The 22,185-nt window shown below is 36.2% G+C and overlaps 1 protein-coding gene across 1 annotated transcript; it reads left to right on the forward strand.

The window, feature by feature from the left end:
- The first annotated feature begins 3,629 nt into the window (after positions 1-3,629).
- Positions 3,630-21,928, forward strand: LOC145916808 (kelch-like protein 12). Its single transcript, XM_083002887.1, has 10 exons — positions 3,630-3,783; positions 4,069-4,286; positions 4,838-4,981; positions 5,038-5,143; positions 5,936-6,027; positions 6,338-6,518; positions 19,929-20,069; positions 20,550-20,708; positions 20,920-21,070; positions 21,401-21,928. Exons 1-10 carry the CDS (start codon positions 3,630-3,632, stop codon positions 21,513-21,515), a joined length of 1,461 nt encoding a protein of 486 aa, XP_082859013.1. The 3' UTR covers positions 21,516-21,928.
- Positions 21,929-22,185: the final 257 nt, after the last annotated feature.

Genomic DNA, 22,185 nt, shown 5'->3' on the forward strand with positions numbered 1-22,185 from the left:
TCTAATGATTTTAAGCAATCATCAACGTAAAAGTTGTTCATTACTGTGTTTACAGTCTCGGGCGAAAAGGTATCGCCATGATTAATTGCCGCTTGACGTAGCGCAAAATTGGCACAACTTGGAGAACAGACGGTTCCAAACAAATAAACGTTCATTTGATAAGTCATTATTTCCTTTTTTATATCACCATCTTGCCACCACAAAAAACGCAATAAATCTCGGTCTTCTTCGGGGACGCGAACTTGGTGAAACTACAGCAATTTTGTCTTGTCTAAATCTACACAGTACACCAAAAGAGCGAGCTAGTTAAATCCGGCCCCTGTAACAGGCATTTGTTTAGTGAAAACCCGTTAAACTCCGCTGAACAATCAAATACAACCCTTAACTTGTTTGGCTTTTTAGTGTGATATACACCGTGGTGAGGCAGGTACCACACATTTCCGTCATTGCGCTGTAGCAATACACGTGGAACCTTACGAGCATGATCTTCAAGAAGCATTTGATTAATAAAAGAACGATAATGCTCGTAAAACTTAGGGTTTCTCTTGAACTTAGATTTCAATTGTTTGATACGGTTTTCAGCTGGCTTTAAATTTATTGGCATAATCAACTGTGTTTCCCGTTTAGGCAGCGCGATCTCATAAAGTCCGGTGTCAAGTTGCTTAATAGAATTATCGAAACATTTCATAAACAGTTGCTGATCTGGCGACAAACCCTTTCTATTGCTTCCAGCGGTTTCTAAACGTCCCCCATTAACGTCGCTGACTAACGGATTATTCAGCAAAAAAGCTTCTTTCACGACATTACTGTTTATCGTGGTGGATGTTATTTGAACTTTTACACCGTTTGCCTTGAGTTCACACATAAGGTTCTTGCTACAAAACGTAGATGTGCTTCCCGGATCAAGAAACGCGTGAACAATCACCCAATTATCGGAATCTGACCGCTGTACCTTAACTGGCAAAATTGGCAACATAATATTAGCTTCATGGGACTGAACCACGCCACATTTTACAGCGTCCGATAGGCGCTTTGCTCGATAAAAATGAATCGACAGCAAAAGTCGCGTAGCAATTCGAACCACGTTTGGAATGTTCAGATACTACACCGAAGATTGGATAATTGCCCTCTCTGGCCTTCCTTCGAACAAACATTGCAGTATGTTCAATCGTGATTTCTTCTACACGACAGTGCATAATATCGTCGGCAACAGAACGCCAATTAATCTTTAACGGTACTGGCAGTTTGTCTATTATTTTTTTGCAGCGTTTCTGGATTGTTCATTTTATGTAAACTTCCGAAGCTTTTTAATGCATTAACGCACGATGTAAGGCATATAGAAAAACGCTGTAGCGCATCAGCATCATTCATACTAATCTTCGGGAAATTCGTTAGTTTATGAATATAAGACATAGAGATCTGATACGAATGACCATGGTGCTGCTTAAGCAAATCTTTAGCTGCGACATACCCTTCAAAAGGAGTTAAATACTGGCAACTTGCCACCAAGTCATGGGCGCATCCACTAGTGTACTGCATCAGATAGTATAAACGCTGGCGGGGATCAAATTCCCATTGTTCAATTAGTGTTTCAAAAGCCGTCATAAAATTGAGGTAATCTGCTGGATTTCCAGCAAAAACCGGTACCTTTACATTAGGAAGTCTTGTCGCTGCAATAGTCTGCTGCATTAGTCTTTGGTCCGAAGCAGAATTATGATGCGATTGTCCATGTACTGGCTGATAGATGGTGAAAGGTTGCTGAGAGGTTGACGGCATCTGTGGTTCGGGCGCAGACGCATGTGGAGGGAAAAAGCATGGGTTAAACACACTGTCACTTCGATTAGCAGAAGTTACAGTAGAATCATTTAATTTGCCCTGTTCTCTTGTTATTACATTTAACAAGGCATCGGTTTCAGACCGAAGTCTTTGGAGCCTCGCCTCAGGGATAGGCGGCGCTTCATCTCAGACATCTGGTCTATTTAATCTAGACCGAGCACGGGTATTTGGACCCGTATAATCGTTTAGAACTTTACCTTTACGCGGCATCGGAGGCCGTTTCGAAAACTGTGTAGCCACAGTTTCGAAAACTGTGTGTTGCTCAATTGCCGCTGTCTACAACTCATACGCGCTTTCCCACTTGTTTATTCAATTGGTGTCGTCAAGATTGTAACGTAAGGTTTTCTGGAAACAAATACAAACGATAAACATACAAAATTCATAATTGACAAAATAAGCCACACTTACCGACAGTAAGGCCTGATTAAGCAACATAAAACGTGCGCTTTCAAACATGCGCTTTTATTTGGCGTAGACAAATTAAGCCACGCTTGTAATCAAGCCCACAAGCGGCAGTTATTTCGTTGCGTTCAAGACGCGAAACTTTGGCGATTACATAGACCAAGGCCAAATATTTTTTAAAAACCGATCACACAATGAAATAGTTCTCGTTCAATGCTTGAATAATTAAAAGCATCGGCTTGTTTGAAAATTTATGTGTCTCTCAATGTTTAATGGTCAAAACAATCTTTGAATTAATTTAACTGAAAAAAAATCAAATATTACTTGCTGATCACTCAAGCGTGGTATGAGGTGGTTCCCCTCCGGTGTGACATTAGTTTCGTTCTCGGAAATGCTGCAAAAAATGAAAAGAGGTTGCAGTCAAACATTTAGGGTTGTACGCTAGACCCGGCATTTCATTCACTGTCAGTTTAACTTTTTGTCTTCATCATGAAGCGAACACAAGAAGAAATAAACTTGCATCACCAGAAAGTGATGGATTTTTTAAACAAGTAAGTTTAATTCATGGAGATTTACTGAAGTTAAACTATTGATGTTTTAGTGACAGAAAAGAAACAAAACGATTTTGCAACAGAACACTTTGTTCCCAAGGAGAAAACTATTCAATCCATGATGCTGTTGTTTGTTCTATGTCAGATTATTTTAATGCTTTACTTGGTGTTGAGGTAAGTGTGTTTGTTTTGTAGAAATAATATGAAACCTTAGTGTTTGTCTTTTAGTTGTCCCCTGTCCGTAAATACATTGCTGCAATCAAGCAAACAATGTCATTCAGACAACAACAACAACTCTTTAGTTTTTAAAATTAATTTAGTTTGTTGACAAAACTCATAGGTCATGTGGTATAATATCTCAACAATTGAGGAACATACCATAATATTTTATACCTGTCTTTTATGAACATACGTACCCAGAGTTGTTCATCCCTTTAGTTTACACCAGGCCTCCATACCACATGGCTCGATCCCGACAACCAGCTCATGTTTTGACACAATTGGCTCAGTTGCAACAGCTTAGTCTAGTGTTTGCATATCTGATAAGCATTTGTTTAAGTTGTTACAATAGTAAGGTTTAAATTTTTAAGATGTTAAGGTGGTTTTTGTTATTACTCGACAATTACGTTGGCTGAACTTTTGTAACTATGCTAGAATGCAACTTACTAGATTGATTTATTTTTTGGTATGGCCCTTGTGATGTTTCTATTTGAACGGGACTGATGTATGTTATTATATGTAAATTACATACCATATTCCAAATAGTAAAGTTGTAAATTTTTCTCAGTTATTTAGATCAGATTGTGTTTGTTGTGATTGGTTAACTTTGTTTTCTTATAGATGCGCGAGAAATACTCAGATTTCATCAAGGTTGACAATATTCCACCAAAAAGACTGGAAAGTGTATTGGATTATATTTACACTGGTGATATTGAAGTAACAGAGAAAAATGTGTTGGAAGTGTTGGAAGATGCTGATTATACACAGATGGAAGGTATGTAAACATTGCAAGTTTTCATCTTCACTGGTGTTATTGTATTAAGAATGATTATTCCAACATATGTGTTCTATGTATATAATTTTATTTGTCAACTACGACATTTTTCATACGTTAATATTATTGTGTTTGACTATTGTTAGTTTGATGTGATGGATATTGATATGTTTGTTCTGTGTAAAATGTAGGACAAAACAAATTACTTGTGATTAATGGAGAAGTGAGCACAGATATCACTTCTGAATTAGGTTCGACTGAATTTGGTTTTGTCCACACTTTCAGAGTTAAAGTCATTTTGTTGTCGAGTCGTCCTTGAAATGACTTCAACTGACAACTGTTTGAAGCTAAGAGCTTATGCTACTCGATACAATCTTGCTGATGTGGAAAAGAAAACAAACCAAATGATTGTTGATAACATTGCAACAGTTGTGCAACATGATGATTTCATGCAACTTGATGTTGGTGATATGTCTGCAATCATCAAACAGAGAAACAAAGGGGTAATTATGATTAATTTGTATTTTCTGTTTGCATTGTGGAAGAAAATTGTCAAGACTTTTGATTTGAACGTTAAGGTAAATTAAATGTCGACTATAAAAGGTTGGGTAAACTCATCAACAGTTCCTCATCCACAGCCACCAGCTCTGAATGTTGTTTGTTCGTGTTCACACAAAAAGAAGTGAATTCCAGCAATAACTGCAGTTAAAACTTAACATGTATTTTGCATAACATTTGCTGTTTACAAGAATTAGTGAACTGGTAACTTTTACATCATATTTTGCGACAGACATTTTTAGTAGGTTATGGTCCAGGGGTTCTTATCTGCATGTTTTTGTAACGACCTTACATCAAACCAATAAATATCAACCTTTTTGTATTTGTTTTAAGTTGCTTTTGTGGTGATTAAACTTTTTATGTGACATTTTTACTTTCTATTTGTGTTTTCTGTTTTAATTTACAATTTGATGCAGTCAGATCATGTTAGTAACCTTTTTATGATATATTTTAACAGTTACTTAACTTATTGTCACAAATTAGTTGTTGAATGCAGACGGAAGAAGCTGTATTTACTGGAATGGTTCGATGGGTTAATTTCAATCCTTCCCATCGGGAGGATTTGTTTGTGAATCTTTTCTCGCAACTTGATCTTTCATCTATTTCCAATCAGTCTCTTGCGACCACAATAAGAAATGAAGTAAATTGTTTTAGTTGATTCGCTTATAATTAGTTTAAATGTTTAATTCTTTTCAGCCCCTAGTAAGAGGTAACATAGAATGCAGCAATGCAGTCATGGATGCTTTATCAATGAACTTTGAAAAACCTGGCACAAGTGGAAAAGCAACTCCTGTCAAAAAAGGTGTGATATTTTTTTATATATTGTCACATCATCCACCATATTTATACCACTGTTATGGACAACATGGTCCCCAGTAAGAAATAATTATTTCCCCCGACCACAGTGATTTTGTTGTGGACGTCTTGTGACGTAACAAACACCTACTATATTATGTTCCCCTCATTTCGCCGGTATAATGTTGAGATATCTGGTGTAAAGAGCCCAAATTTGTATATGTTTATAATATTCTATTCGAATGAGTTGCACTCTGAAGCTTTTTAAAATTATACTTTAGGAAACGATTCCAAAACTGTTGAATTGTCAAGAAAAGTGCATATTAAACTTGACCAACCTTATAATATCAGTTGGAGAACTGCAAGGTGGAGGCTTGAATGCTGCAACCACCCTTATAGCATTTGTACTCCTGTAATTTTAAACCCTACTCAATTTCCCACTTAAGATTTACTCGTGGCAAATCATATTGCAAACATCTGGTCAGAATCCAGGGACAGTCAACTACCAACAAGTTAGGGATACAATTCTGTGGGCTGAGATTAAACGAATAAATCAAAACTGACCAATATAGAAAGATTTGCTTCACCAAAAAAGCATTAAGAAAGACTGGTGTCAAAGTAATTAAATACTTAAATGAAGCTTTGTGTAAATACTATACACAAATACTAACTCCATTCAAAAAGATTGATTAACAAAGCAACAACTTTACCTTCATAAAAAAATATGTTACCCCTGTTATTACCCCCAAAAAAATATTTTAAGCAAACAAAACCATAACAAACATTGTTTATGTTTCAGATTTGTCAGGATTTCTTCTCATTGGTGGCAGTAATTCAAAACGAGATTGTGTGAAATGGAATGTTACCTCAAAACAGCATGAACATTACCCAGTATGTACATTGCTTGCTGTCTTACAGTTTTGCTTTTTAGCATACTTTCTCATAAATATACATGCTTTTTGTGTGTGCAAGTAAATGTAAATTTTAACTAAAATTAGCAAGACAGCAAAAGTCCAGTAACAGCCAGGATTTATTGCAAAACTTGGACACTAATAATTTTTTGTTGATTTGATTGCACATGAAATAATAATGCAAACTTGCCCTGGTTTAGTGTAACATGCCAATGACTTAATAAAATATGTTGTATAGTATGCCATCTTTTTTTCTATTATTAGAGTCAAAATGATCAAAATTTATTTAGAAAATGATCACAGACAGAGTGAACTCAACTTCAGCCGAATTTGGTGAAAATATTTATGTAATGGGTGGAGATGGTCCAACACAAAGTTGTGAGATGTTGAATTTGGAGGAACGTAAAAACTGGGTAAAAATTGCTGATTTATCGGAAGGTCGACGTTGGGCTGCATCTGGTGTTGTTGGAGGTTGGTGTGGGTATTTCTGAAATTGTTGATTTCTTAACCGGGGGCTGTTCTTTTTATCACTAGTGTGTCTTTGTGTGGTTTATGACTATCTTCTCATCTCTCAACCAACTCATTCTAGTTGCTCTTCATAAATTTTGTTAGTAATACCCCAAAGAAAATTTGTGTTTTTTTGGACTTGTAACCGGCAAGTTACCAATTGTTGAACAGAAAGTTGTCCAACTATGTTTTTGGAAACTGATAGTAAATATTTGGTGAATATTTAGATGTTTATCAACAATTATCACTTTTATGGACAACCTTGTATTCACTAATTACAAACAAATTTAGATGACTTGTATCTCACGGGGGGTGGTGGAAACCAAGGAACATTCTCATCAACTTTATGTTATTCTGTACAAGAAGACAGATGGAGAAGTGGTTTCGACATGTTACAACCAAGATATGGACATGGAATGTGTCCAATTGACAGTGAGAATGCATCTGAGTTCATTTATGTGAAGGAATAATCTCATTACTGGGCCCAGGCCTAAATAGTTGGCATGCATCTGAAACAACAGCATAATTAACCGGAAACCATAAATTAAAGTAATCAGTAAATTCACTCTATTTACCCCAACAATATTCACTTTTGGACATGAAAATGTTGTGAAACGCCGACCTCAAACTCACCAGAAATGCAGGAAATATTCCATCTTTATTTTGTAGTTCTTTATGACATGAATTTTAACTTTAATATTGATTAATTTCAATTAAAACCTCGATTGAAAGCTGATCGCTTATTTGTACGTTAAGAAACGCAGAGCTTACCTCAATGATTGTTACGTAACATTACGACATAATCGTAATATGACGTCACAATAAATATTAACACAAGCGATTTAAAAATTTCTTCAGATGTTTTGTTTTCTGTGGGCGGATGGAATGATGGCAGACAACTCTTACAATCATGTGAATTCCTCGATATTCGTGTTGGAACCTCCACAAAAATCGCTTCTCTCAATGAAGCAAGATGGGATTTAGCATGTGAAGAAATTAAAGGGAAGATCTATGCAATTGGTTAGTGATGAAAAGTTAAGTAACAAAATTAACAGTAAGTGGTTTTTATGTAAATTTTATAAAATACAAATTCATATTCGTCACCGGTAAATGTATCACGTGATAAATATAATGGAGTTTCCTGAAAAGAATCCTAAACATAAAAACTGGTAGATATAACTATAAAGTATTAACCTAAAAACACTAAAAAGTTTTACTTTAAATCTGACAGGAGGTCGTGGTCGTGGCCTTGACTTCCTGCAAACAGTTGAAGAATACGAACCTAGAGTCAACAAATGGAAATATGTTTCTCCTCTCCTAAATCCTCGTTGGGGTCACTCTGCTTGTGTTATTGATGGGAGGATTTATGTTGTGGGTGGATTGGGGTAAGAATTACTATTATGACGTCACTATAGTCCACTGTTTCCCGTTTTTTGTGAAAATGTAAATGTTGAGAAACTGGGACAAGTGGGATATCCGATGTTATACTTGATTAACAACATTTATGAAATGTTTGTTAAGATTAAACTTAAAACACTTTGTATTATGCAAGGTTGTATGTGTGGTTTGGTTTAGTGGTGTAGGGGTCTGCCGGTGTACGTTGGTTTGTTTTTGTTAACTTATAAAATTTACTTTTAGTGAAAAATGTCGTAGAAAACTTGCCTTTGTTTGTTGTGTGTCTGATTCATGAAACTGTATGATGGTTGTTTTATAGAATGACATCAGTTGAAGTTTACGATCCAACCTCAGATGTCTGGACACATGCTTTTGATCTTGACAAACAAGTTTATGATGCGACTGTTGTTGCTGTTTAAAATGTTTCCATATTTGGGAGTAGTTGATATTTAACTGAGATTGATCACGGACAAAAATGCTCGAATAAAAGTTTTCATGTAAAATATCGTTTTATGCAACTTCAACCAGTTTTATTAAAATCATGTATTTGTGTTTGCAAACCGCTGTATTTTGTGATAATAGCAGATATCCGCAAAATACCAATTATTCCTTTTGTCGATTTTCAACGCGATTCTGCTACGAATTTATAATTCCAATACTACAATAGGTGAAGGTGTACAATATGTTCAATGCATGTGTGCCTTAAGCATCTTGTTTTCCCTTGTGAATATCAAGTGCTAATCCGCGCTATATGAAGTCCAAAGCAGTCTGTTGCAACCTTTACATGTGCGCCTGACTCGATAACCCTTATGGTTTTATCGTTGCCCAAACTATTTTATGTTTCATGTTCATGTACGTTGTAACTTGAGAAAATAAAATAGATTTGATTTTGTCAATAGTTTGGTCTTCGTGGAAGGGAGTGATTTTTTTTAAGTGCGTGACCCCTACCATGCAGGTCTGGTTTTGTCAAAATTCGTTTAAATTTGTTGTTAAAAACCCCCTCCCCCAGAATATAAGATAAAAACAGCCACTACTTCAGGATAAATAAACAAGCATGTATAAAGCAAAATTTACGTTTAGCGAATGCATAAATTATCGAGGAACATTAGTACGAAACACCAAAAGCCACAATTTACTTGTAGGCGAAGAAAAACGTGAGGAGTTAACGGCAAACCTGGATTTGGTGAGAGCTTTTTTTGTGGTCATCAGCCCTTGATCGTGTGAAAAATGACTATTTTTCATACAACTTTACAAAAAATCGCAAATATTAATATCTTGTGCGTGACTTTACAAAAAATAACCTAGAGAATTAGGAGAACAAATTTAGTTACATTACCTTCTATGATTCACATGCTGCGATTTCATATATACTTACAAGGCAATAAAATTATATTCTTTGACAATTTCTGCTTTGCCTAAACGCAATTAGTTACCGCTTCACTAAACGCAAAACTCCCATCTATAAACACCAGCAACGCATTTTCAGCCAATCTTTACATTAAATTGCATGTGACGCGGATAAATAAAACATTTTATTAATTAAAGTAAGAGATGGTTATAACTTGAAAAAAATTTTTTGGTAAAACAAGCAGATTGATGCGGCGACCGGCTTTTGAGATACAGCTGATCAAAGTCGCGTTCTTGCCGCTGCGAACGAAATCGTGTGAAAGCGAGAATATTGTTGTGTGACGTCATAGAAGGCGCTTCAGTCGTGCGAGTGCTGGCAGCAAGACTTATGCATAGGAATGGAAAACATTGTAAACCAGATTAAGTATAGTTTTGCATTAAACAGGGGACAACAAGTGAGCAAGTGCAACAAACGGATTTTGATGTTAATTTGAGCTGCAGATAGGTGGCCGCTATTTCGACCTATGAAGTCTTATGTAGTTGCATAATAATAAAACAGTTACTGGGACAGGGTGTTCTTGTGGTTAAATCTTTTGTGATTGCTAACGTGATGCATGAACTTTTGAAAACACGACAGAGACAATAAACCGTCAATTAAGCAAAAGATAGAAGTAATTGTATTTTGAGGCTGGCAATGGCGCTGAGAAAAAACGACCAAATTAGCTGATAATGCCGCACAATTATTCTGTATAGCACCACTTTTTGCTTGGCAGTTGCGTTACCTACGAATTCGTGTCATAAATGATTAGATTAATTCGCCACAATCAACCACTATAACGCCCGTTAGATGCTCCCCGGTTCGTGGAGCGGAACGTCACACGAGGGAAAGGTTAAAACGCGCCTCCTGAACTTCCTCCGAAAATATTCGCAGTTTTTTATTCGGACAAAGAAGACGGTTTCTATACAAAATGCATCACATCAACAAATGTACTTTAAATTTACAATCAATATAGGCTCACTAATTGTTTTCGGAACCGGCATGCAAACGAATAAATTGCTAGTTCAGTGTTACGCCTAAACAAAGATGCAATGTATAGTCACAAATACCCGCTACGACGTTACACACAATGCTTACCAATTGTTGTGACAACAAACCACAAACACCACTTGATTAAATGGCAAGAACACTCTAAGAATAAACAAAGCAGTGTAAGTAACTTGTCTGACTCATTTACTTTCCAAGGTACAACGAATGGCATTTTAAGCCATTGCGTTCAAATAGCAATCAAGGTTAACGATAATACAGTTTATCCAATACGCATAATTAAGCTCTTTGCGACATAGAACCGTGCTCCACGGAAGTCAGACACAAAAAAGGACTTAACCACGTTTTCAGTTCAACAAAACTACCCGTTAACTGTTACGTCACAAACTACAATACACTGCAACAATTATAGCAGTGAAAGGAAAAAAGGTACATAAATAGAAATCAGGTAATTGCTGGCAAATAAGATGCAACATACCCCCCCACAATGTACGAATCCAAGGAGTACATGTCAACACAACAAACAAACATCGGACAGTAATTGCGAAAACAGTTCACCCGCAACTAATCACGCATCGCGTCGTCGCGGCACAATAAGCACAATTTTGCGATTGGGCGTCTTAACGCACCAGCGTGAGTCTTCACGATCACCTGACGCACAACTCCTTTCCGATCAGGAAGTACCTCAACCACTCGACCCAGGAACCACTTGCTCCGGGGCTAGTTGTTATCCGCCACAAGAACCACGTCATTGACCATAAATTTCGAATGTTCACTTGCCCACTTCGATCTGGGCATGAGCGTAGGCAGGTACTCGCGAGACCATCGCCTCCAAAACTGATCGGCCAGGTATTGTACCTGACGCCACCGGTTTCGATGGTAACAGTCCTTCCCCGTGAACAGTCCTGGGGCATATTCGGCGCTGCACGTTGCAGCAGTAAATGATTGGGAGTAAGGGGCTCCTCATCCTTCGGATCGAACGTCACTGGGACCAAGGGACGGGTGTTTAGGATTGCCTCGACCTCTACCATCAGAGTGCACAACCGCTCATCAGACAACGTCTGTTCCGAGAGCAGGGCGTTGAGAATTTCGCGTACAGAGCGTAACATGCGCTCCCATACCCCACCCTTGTGGCTGACAGTGGGGGGATTAAAACTCCATGCCATTTCGCATTGTTGCAGATATTCGTGAATCTGCCGTTGGTTCCACTTCTTCAGTTCTTCACGCAGGATACGCTCGGCTCCGACGAAATTCGTGCCGTTGTCACTGAAGATCTGGTTTGGACGTCCACGACGACCGATGAACCGTCGAAGGGCTCTAATGAAGGAGTCGGTCGACAATGAATGGGCTATCTCGATATGTGCGGCCCTGGTGGAGAAACAAGTAAAGATACAACCGTACCTCTTTACCACTTCGCCCTTGCTTCACAAGAAAGGGTCCGAATACTAAATGCATTCTGGCTCTGCTGCCAATTCATCTTTCTGAAACATCGTTTGAGTCGTGTTTTGCTCAGTTTATATAAAGAAGACTGGAGCGATTTCAAGCGCAATGTGTACTTTTGCCTCAATAAAAAATCAAACGCACCGTTCGTATTTTCGCTGTAGCGACACAATTCTATTCTAATGCCGTTATTCGTGAACTAAATTTCCCTATGTTTGTTTCGTACAATTCCAGTTTTGTGCATATATTCTCATGGCAATGTTCAATTCCAAGTGCCCTTGTTAAAAGTTTGGTGAAACAAATTTAACATAGGATTCGGTGTCGATATTCGGATTCGGTTTGATTCCAAATAAATAATAACCTCGTGTTTTGGCTGATTACCGGAGGTTTGAACTAAGTTGGCTGCATTTACTATTAACATCTTTTCCCATACTGCTATAATTTAGAGCAGTGGTTCTTAAACTTTCTTGGTCGCGGCCCCAAGACATTTTCTGTTAAACCTTGCGTTCCCAACTCCACGAAAAAATCCTGTTCAAAAACATCTTCTTGTTCGTTTTTAATATCGCTCATCAATGAGAGGGATGGGGGATGTTTATTACGTGGTTAAGTGGAAGACAATTCACACCGCGGGTCTGCTGTACAGTCGGGTTTGTTCCGTGCTTTTGTCTTCCCACTCACAAGTGCAAAACAACCAGACATTAATCTAAAACTACTATTGTCAACATAATGAACATTATCGCGTCATAGTTATTTAAATTTAAGACAATCACCTGCTGGTGGCGCTTTTTCGACAAACCACTGCAGCGAAACTTGTGTTAAATTGTGCCATTCGATTACTTCGCGTACGTACGCATCTGTTATTTTTTGGGTTAATCACTTCGTTCTCTACGACAGATGGGTTATTCTCTGACATATGTGCCAATCGGTCTTGGTTTTAATTTCTCATCGACGTTTTATAATAATCCGTCCATATTCGCAGTTTTCTCATTTCGATGATATTATAAACACCGCCACACGGCCTTAAGCTAGGGAGAGGAAGCGAGAAAACGGACTGAGCGAGACAAAAGCAATTAAAGTATAACTCTCGTCGTTGCATTTAACGTTGTTTGTTTTGAAACAAGGTATGTTTGTTTAGCGTTTTATGTTTTGATTAAAAAGTCGCAAAGATAGTTTTTTGGCAGATGTTTTTGGTAGTCTTAGGAGTCAGATACACGGCGTGTTCATTTCTCTGCAAACGGTCCCTGCAAGACCAAATCTTCGCTCTAATTAATTGTAAGATTTCTGAAAACTGAAATACTAAATTTGGATAGATTGCTGCTTGGTCGCTAAACGGGTATTCGAAAAATTTGAGGCTTCCTTGTCAACCTTCCACGGCCCTCTAGCGGCCGCGCTCACAGTTTAAGAACTCTTGATTTAGACAATATTAAGGCGTGCAATGCAAATTGCTGGGCCGACGTTTGAAAGACGCCTTTTTGGACAGCGCCAGGTTCATCAACATTTGTAGAAACGGACCGGTTGGGTTCATTGCCTTCAGTAAGTTGTTTATTGACAAACGAATATAAAATACACAAGCATGGAGCCAATAATATTAATTTTGTGATCATGTCAACCTCAAGTTTGTGAGAATATCATCCTCATCTTCCCATCATCTTCGTTTCAGGGAAGAAGGTGAGTGAGGAACAGGAGACGGAACTTTACACGTTCGAACAACATGTCCTCCAGAAGATGATGAAGAAGAAGGAAGAAGAAGACAAAGACGAACATCTCATGACAATGATCGTTGAGCAGTAAGTTGGTTAGGATTCGAATCCACACAAAAATGACTTTAAACCGATTCTTCTGGATCAAACGTTTGCGTTGAACGAACTTGATTTAATTCACAACAAATCGAAAAGATTGATAGGATTTGCTTCAAAACTAATGAATTTCTGCCGCAAAGCCTTAGTCCCACCTTCAAACTCGCTAAACAAGTCCAAGTAAAACAAGTTTGATTCGCCCTGTACCTAAATGTATTTATTTCAGAAAACAGGAATTGTAACTACAAGTGAAGCAATTATTAAACCTTGAGAAAAGCAGAAAAAGTTTGAAACTTGGTCACAAGTTGCCCTATTGCCACGTGAGCGATGACCTTGAAGCACAAACGAGGTCAAGCAATCGTGTCCAATGCAAGCATCACATAAATGAGGCAGCTTGTGTATTTGTAATTGCCTAAATGTCTTTTTTGCCTGCGCTTGTATTTCTTTGCCATTTTTCCATTTTTCGTGTTATGTAAAAATGTTTTTTTCATTCGATTGATTTCCATCATTGCTGTTACAGACTTTTTTTTATTGTTTCTGCACTGATTTCATTAAGTTTCGTACCGGCTACATCAGTGCCTTATTGAAAGTTGCTGTTTTCAACTTTGCGATTTTGAAATTGAATGATGTAATACCTTCAACATTCTGCTTTCCTTTGAAACACTTTTTGAAGCGTGAACTATTTATTTAACCAGATAATAAAAATTCCGCGTGTATTTATTATCCTGACTGGAATCTAATGATTGATTTATTAACTCTTACAATGGATTAATTACAACACACATACTTCTAGTAGTTGGAAGTTTTATTCCATCGTCTCCAACCATTGCACGTTTACAACGTTTCAATTATTGCACGTGGGTGATGGTAACAACCAATGACCGCTGGGTCGACACAAATTCCACGCTAGACCATTCGGAGTACTTCCTGTACATGGACAATAGTACGACACAAAATCATAAGGTAGATAGTAGGATTTTTTCCGATAGTAATCAACTTCAGTGATTGTTGGAGGAAATCGACAACCTACAAAAAACTTGCGATGGTTAAATGTTACAAGAAGTGTGATTACAATGCTTTTGCTTAACCTGAAACCTAAGAAAACTTCTTAAAACCGATAATATGTTTGCAGGACAATTGTAGTACTTCATGCGTGTGTAGTTCAACTTACAGTGCAACTATTTGTTTCCCACCAGATATAATATGTTGAAACATTACAAGACAAGCTTTCTCAACACGTTTGTATCAGCCGTCCATGTGGTCAGGTAATGAACACGGTGAACCCCCAGCTAAGAAACCCGTTATTGAGAAACAGAAAACTTATAGCCACCATTAATGTGACAATAAAAAGGGTTATTTTTCCATTGGTTTAGTTAAGGTAAGGTTTGCTTACCTTCCACACCGATAAGTAGAACAGCAACCAGTAGACACGATAATAAACGTTTCAGTTTCTTCTCTTTAAAAGTGGGGATTGAATATTGAAGTTTTTGCTAAAATACCAATCGTTTGATTATGACTTGAAATAGACCAATTAGATTTTAGCAAAAATCCAAAACTTTTAAACATATCTTCCACACAAGGTGTAAAAACCAACGGGAAGTCGACTTATTGATACTGAGGTTTTTGCTAAGCTTGATATTGTAAATCCTACGTGGTTTAAAACAAAACATTTACATGGAGAAGAAACCTTCTCCGGTTTTCCTTGGAAGTTATCATAACGACAACGTGGGCATTTCCTGCAACTTGTAGTAATTTAAGTGGCACGCAGGAATCCAAAACAATGGCATATGCCGACACATTTTCAAGGTCCTGGTGCTTATATTATAAGAGATGTTGTTTGCAAATATGTTCCATTATGTTCTTCATGGAGATTTCACAATGTAAATTATAGTAATGACATGGACGTTTTGGGAAATAATTCCACCTGAAACTAAATATATAGATGTGGTTGTGGCAGAGAAGCTTGTCCATAAATCCAACTTGAATTCTTCAGGCGATTGTTAGGCTTGTGTTACACACTTACAGTCTTTCTTAAACACTACTGTAAACGTTGCCATTTGTGCTGTTGATATTGTGACGTTATTACAACAAAGTTAAATCACATTGTAGTGGAAAAACTTCACAAAAAACAAGGCCAATTATTTTTTAAAACCGATCACACAATAAAACAGTTCTCGTACAATGCTTGAATTATTCAAAGCATCGGTTTGTTTGAAAATTTATGCTTCACCAATGTTTGATGGTCAAAACAAATTCTTAAATTAATTTCACTGAAAAAAATTAAAAATTATTGCTGATCACTCAAGCGTGGGAAAAGGTGGTTCCCCTTCGGTGTGACATTAGTTTCGTTCTCGGAAATGCTGCAAAAAATAAAAAGAATTAGTTTGCAAAAATTTACGGTTGTACACTAGTCCCGGTATTTCATTGACTGTCAGTTTAACTTTTTGTCTTCATCATGAAGCGAACACAAGAGGAAATAAACTTGCATCACCAGAAAGTGATGAATTTTTTAAACAAGTAAGTTTAATTTATGGAGATTTACTGAAGTTAAACTATTGATGTTTTAGTGACAGAAAAGAAACAAAACGATTTTGCAACAGAACACTTTGTTCCCAAGGAGAAAACTATTCAATACATGATGCTGTTGTTTGTTCTATGTCAGATTATTTTAATGCTTTACTTGGTGTTGAGGTAAGTGTGTTTGTTTTGTAGAAATAATATGAAACCTGAATGTTTGTCGTATAGTTGTCCCCTGTCCGTAAATACATTGCTGCAATCAAGCAAAAAATGTCATTTACACAACAACAACTCTTTACTTTTTAAATTAATTTAGTTTGGTGACAAAACTCATAGGTCATGTGGTATAATATCTCAACAATTGAGAAACAAACCATAATATTTTATACCTGTCTTTTATGAACATATGTACCCAGAGTTGTTCATCCCTTTAGTTTACACCAGGCCTCCATAACACATGGCTCGATCCCGACAACCAGCTCATATTTTGACACAATTGGCTCAGTTGCAACAGCTTAGTCTAGTATTTGCATATCTGATAAGCATTTGTTTGAGTTGTTATGATATTTAAGGTTTAAATTTGTAAGATGTTAAGGTGGTTTTTGTTATTACTCGACAATTACATTGGCTTAACTTTTGCAACTATTCTAGAATGCATCTTACTAGATTGATTTATTTTTTGCTATGGCCCTTGTAATGTTTCTATTTGAACAGGACTCACGTATGTTATTATATGTTAATTACATACCATATTTCAAATGGTAAATTTGTCAGTTCTTTAGACCAGATTGTGTGTGTTTGTTGTGATTGGTTAACTTTGTTTTCTTATAGATGCGCGAGAAATACTCAGATTTTATCAAGGTTGACAATATTCCACCAAAAAGACTGGAAAGTGTATTGGATTATATTTACACTGGTGATATTGAAGTAACAGAGAAAAATGTGTTGGAAGTGTTGGAAGATGCTGATTATACACAGATGGAAGGTTATCAAGTTTTAATCTTTACTGATGTTAATGTGTGAAGAGTGATTATTTCAATATATATGTTCTACAAGTGTATTTATTTATTTGCAAACCATGACAATTTTGCATATTTTAGGTTAAAATTTTTGTGTTTGACTATTGTCACGTTGTTGACACCAGGGACAAAACAAATTATTTGTAATCAATGGAGAAGTGAGCACAGATATCACTTCTGAATTGGGTGTGGCTGAATTTTGTTTTATCTACACTTTCAGAGTTAAAGTCATTTTGTTGTCGAGTCATCCTTAAAATGACTTCAACCGACAACTGTTTGAAGCTAAGAGCTTATGCTACTCGATACAATCTTGCTGATGTGGAAAAGAAAACAAACCAAATGATTGTTGATAACATTGCAACAGTTGTGCAACATGATGATTTCATGCAACTTGATGTTGGTGATATGTCTGCAATCATCAAACAGAAAAACAAAGGGGTATTTGTGAAGAATTTATGTTTTTTGTTTGTGTTGCAGAGCAGACTTTCTGTTGCATATGGTGATTAAGCAATAAATTATTAGGCCTCTTATGTAAACCGATATAAGTTGGGTAAGCACATGATCAGTTCCTGAGATGTCATTTCTTTTTTAGTCTCACAAAGTAAAAAGTTGATTCCAGTTATAATTGCAGTCCTAATGTAAAATGGATTTCACATAGGTTGTAACTTTTACAAGGATTAGTGGATTTTGCTGCATACCTACATCCAATATTGTTTTCTAAGTATATTTACTTTTTTTCAGTAAAATTAAAAAAAAAAGAATTATTATTTTTATGTTTAAAGAAGCATTATTGGTGATTTAAACTCCTTGATGTTTCACTTTTTGTTTTATTTTCTTGGTGTAAATTTAGTATTTGATGTAGTCACCGGTGACATTAAACTCTGTATCATTTGTTTAAACTGTTACTTGTTATTACATATTATTTGTTGAATGTAGATGGAAGAAGCTGTTTTTACTGGAATGGTTCGATGGGTTAATTTCAATCCTTCCCATCGAGAGGATTTGTTTGTGAATCTTTTCTCACAACTTGATCTTTCATCTATTTCCACTCAGTTTCTTACAACTACAGTTAGAAATGAAGTAAATTATAAAGTTTATTATTTTTAGCCTTCTGTTAGTGGCTTTTAATATTACTGTGTTTTTTTCAGCCGCTCACGAGAAATAGCTTTGAATGCTGCCGTGCAGTTTTGGATGCTTTGTCAATGAAATTTAAAAACCCAGGAACAAGTGGAAAAGCAACAACTGTCCAAAAGGGTGCAAGATTTATTTATGTAATGTTACATTCAAAAAAGATGTTACATCCACCATATTTACACCACCCACATATCTTATGACTTCAAGCTCCAAATAAATTTCCCACTTCACATAAACTCGAAGCAAATAATATTGCAAATATGTGGTCAGAATTCAGGGACAGTCAACTACCAACAAGTTAGGACTACAATTCTGTGCATGTGATCAAACAAAAGTACTAAAATAATACCACACTGACTAGTACAGAGAAATGTGCTTCACCATAACTTACAAAATGTATTAGTTTTGTAGCTGTACTTAAAAACTTAACTGAATGATGTTTAACACAAATACCAACTCCAATGAAATAGGTTGATTTACAAAGCAACAGTTTCACCTGAATAAAGATATGTTTCCATTGTTATCACCATAATTATTTATTTTACACAAATAATAACCGTTACAAGCAATGTTTATGTTGCAGATTTGTCGGGATTTCTTCTCATTGGTGGAGGTAATTCAAAACGAGATTGTGTAAAATGGAATGTTACCACAAAACAACATGAACATTACCCAGTTAGTACATTGCTTGCTGTTAAATGGTTTTGCTTATTCAACGTACTGTCCCATAAAAATACATGTTTTTTGTGTGCAAGTAAATGCAAATTTAAACTTAAGTTATCAAGACTGCAAAAGTCCAGTAACATTTCGGATTTAATGCAAGATTTGGCCACTGATATTCTTTTTCGAATTTTATTGCACAAGAAAAAAATAACGCAACATGCCCTGGTTTAGTAAAATGACTTAACAAAATATGTTTCAAAGTAAATCATGTTTTCTGTTATTCGAGTTACTTGTTTTAAGATAGAGACTTTCTGTTATTTAGTGAAACATTTTGATCACTTTGCCTTAATGTATAGTTTCATTGTCATCAAATTTTGTTAAGAAAATGATCACAGACAGAGTGAACTCCACTTCAGCCAAATTTGGTGTAAGTGTTTATGTAATGGGTGGAGAAGGTCCAACACAAAGTTGTGAGATGTTGAATTTGGGGGAAAGTAAAAACTGGGTAAAAATTGCTGATTTATCGGAAGGTCGACGTTGTGCTGCATCTGGTGTTGTTGGAGGTTGGTGTGGTTATTTCTGAAATTGTTGATCACTAAACCAGGGGCGGTTCCTGGAATAAAGCATTGGGGAAGCCCCCCTCACAAATTGTCATAGCAATAAAAATTAACGCGGGGCAGACAAAATGTTTTGTTAATATTTATTTTTGTTTATCACTAGTGTGTTTTTGTGTGGTTTATGACTATCTTCTCATCTCTCAACCAACTCATTCTTGTTGCTCTCCATAACTTTTGTTAGTAATACCCCAGAGAAAATTTTTGAATTCTGCCATGACTGCATTTGCGATTTTTTTTGTGCTTTTGACAGTATTACTGACACTTTGCTGACAAGTTACCAATTCTTAAACAGAAAGTTGTTCAACTATGTTTTTGGAAACTAATAGTAAATATTTAGATGTTGATCAACAATTATAACTTTTATAGACAACCTTGTTTTCACTAATTACAAACAAATTTAGATGACTTGTATCTCACGGGTGGTGATGGAAACCAAGGAACATTTTCATCAACTTTGTGTTATTCTGTACAAGAAGACAGATTTAGAAATGGTTTCAACATGTTACAACCAAGATATGGACATGGAATGTGTTCAATTGCCAGTAAGAATGCATCTAAATTCATTTTTGTATAGGATTAATCTCATTACTGGACCCGGTACCAATAGTTGGCATGCATCTGCAACAACAACATAATTAACCGTAAACCATAAATTAAAGTAATCAGTAAATCCACTCTATTTACCCCAACAATATTCCATGACTGGGCCCAGATGTAAATCAGTCAGTTTAAACTTTTTTCCCCAACAATATTCACTTTTGGACATAAAAATGTTGTGAAACACCGACCTAAAACTTACCAGAAATACATGAAATATTCCATCTTTATTTTGTAGTTCTTTATTGCATGAATATTAACCATAATATTGATTAATTTCAATTAAAACCTCGATTGAAAGCTGATCGCTTATTTGTACGTCAAGAAACGCAAAGCTTACCTCATTGCTTGTTACGTAACATTACAACATAATCGTAATATGTCACAATAAATATTAACACAAGCGATTTAAAAAATTTCTTCAGATGTTTTGTTTTCTGTGGGCGGAAGTGATGGCAGACAATCCTTACAATCATGTGAATTCCGCGATATTCGTGTTGGAACCTCCACAAGAATCGCTTCTCTCAATGAAGCAAGATGGAATTTAACATGTGAAGAAATTAAAGGGAAGATCTATGCAATTGGTTAGTGATGAAAAGTTAAGCAATAAAATTAACAGTCAGTGGTTTTTTTGTAAATTTTATAAAATACGAATTCATATTCGTCATCGGTAAATGTATCACGTGATAAATATAATGGAGTTTCCTGAAAAGAATCCTAAACATAAAAACTGGTAGATATAACTATAAAGTATTAACCTAAAAACAATAAAAAGTTTTACTTTAAATCTGACAGGAGGAGGTGACGATCGTGGCTTCCTGCAAACAGTTGAAGAATACGAACCTAGAGTCAACAAATGGAAATATGTTTCTCCTCTCCTAAAACCTCGTTGGCGTCACTCTGCTTGTGTTATTGATGGGAGGATTTATGTTGTGGGTGGAACGAGGTAAGAATTGATATTATGACGTCACTATAGTCCACTGTTTCCCGTTTTATGTGAAAATGTAAATGTTGAGAAACTGGGACAAGTGGGATATACGATGTTATACTTGATTAACAACTTGCATAAAATGTTTGTTAAGATTAAACTTAAAACACTTTGTATTATACAAGGTTGTATGTGTGGTTTGGTTTAGTGATGAAGGGGTCTGCGGTTGTACGTTGGTTTGTTTTTGTTAACTTATAAATTTTTCTTTTAGTGAAAAATGTTGTAGAAAAACTTGCCTGTGTTTGTTGTGTGTCTGATTCACGAAACTGTATGATGGTTGTTTTATAGGATCTGGGGTAAAGGACTCACATCAGTTGAAGTTTACGATCCAACCTCAGATGTCTGGACACATGCTTTTGATCTTGACAAACCAGTTGATTTTGCGACTGTTGTTGCTGTTTAATATGTTTCCATATTTGGGAATAGTTGATATTTAACTGAGATTGATCACGGACAAAAATGCTCGAATGAAAGTTTTTGTCAAAAATATCGTTTTATGCAACTTAACAAATTGTTTTTTTTTTTATTGCAACGCTTTCTGAATTTTCAAATATCATGTATTTGTGTTTGTAAACTGGTGGATTTTGTAATAATAGCAGATATCCGCAAAATAGCAATTATTCCTTTTGTCGATTTCAAATGTGATTGTGCTACGAATTTACAAATCCCAATATTACAATGTGTCAGGTTGTGCATCCGTTGCAGTCGATCACCTCCCAGTGCAACTAGCTGTGATCCTGTGACAGACTGTGATTCTCCGTGAGGAAATCACTTTCACATGGGCGCCTGACTCGCCAACCCTTATGGTTTTATCGGTACCCAAACTATTTTGTGTTTCATGTTCATGTACGTTGTAACTTATAAAAATGATTTGATTTTGTCAATAGTTTGGTCTTCGCGGAAGGGAATGTTTTTTTAAGTGCGGGACCTCTACCATGCAGGTCTGATTTTGTCAAAATTTGTTATTAAAACCCCCCTCCCCCGGAATATAAGATAAAAACAGCCAGTACTTCAGGATAAATAAACAAGCATGTATAAAGCAAAATTTACGTTTAGCGAATGCATAAATTATC

This window comes from Ascidia mentula, chromosome 1 (genome assembly GCF_947561715.1).
Source record: "Ascidia mentula chromosome 1, kaAscMent1.1, whole genome shotgun sequence".
NCBI classification, from domain to species: Eukaryota; Metazoa; Chordata; class Ascidiacea; order Phlebobranchia; family Ascidiidae; genus Ascidia; species Ascidia mentula.

Bases quoted from the DNA above. Each gene is read 5' to 3' on its own strand.
- LOC145916808 (XM_083002887.1), top strand. From the start codon at position 3,630: ATGCGCGAGAAATACTCAGATTTCATCAAGGTTGACAATATTCCACCA. The intron at 3,784-4,068 runs GTATGTAAACAT...CCACACTTTCAG, and splicing joins TGATTATACACAGATGGAAG to AGTTAAAGTCATTTTGTTGT. The intron at 21,071-21,400 runs GTAAGAATTGAT...GTTGTTTTATAG, and splicing joins TATGTTGTGGGTGGAACGAG to GATCTGGGGTAAAGGACTCA.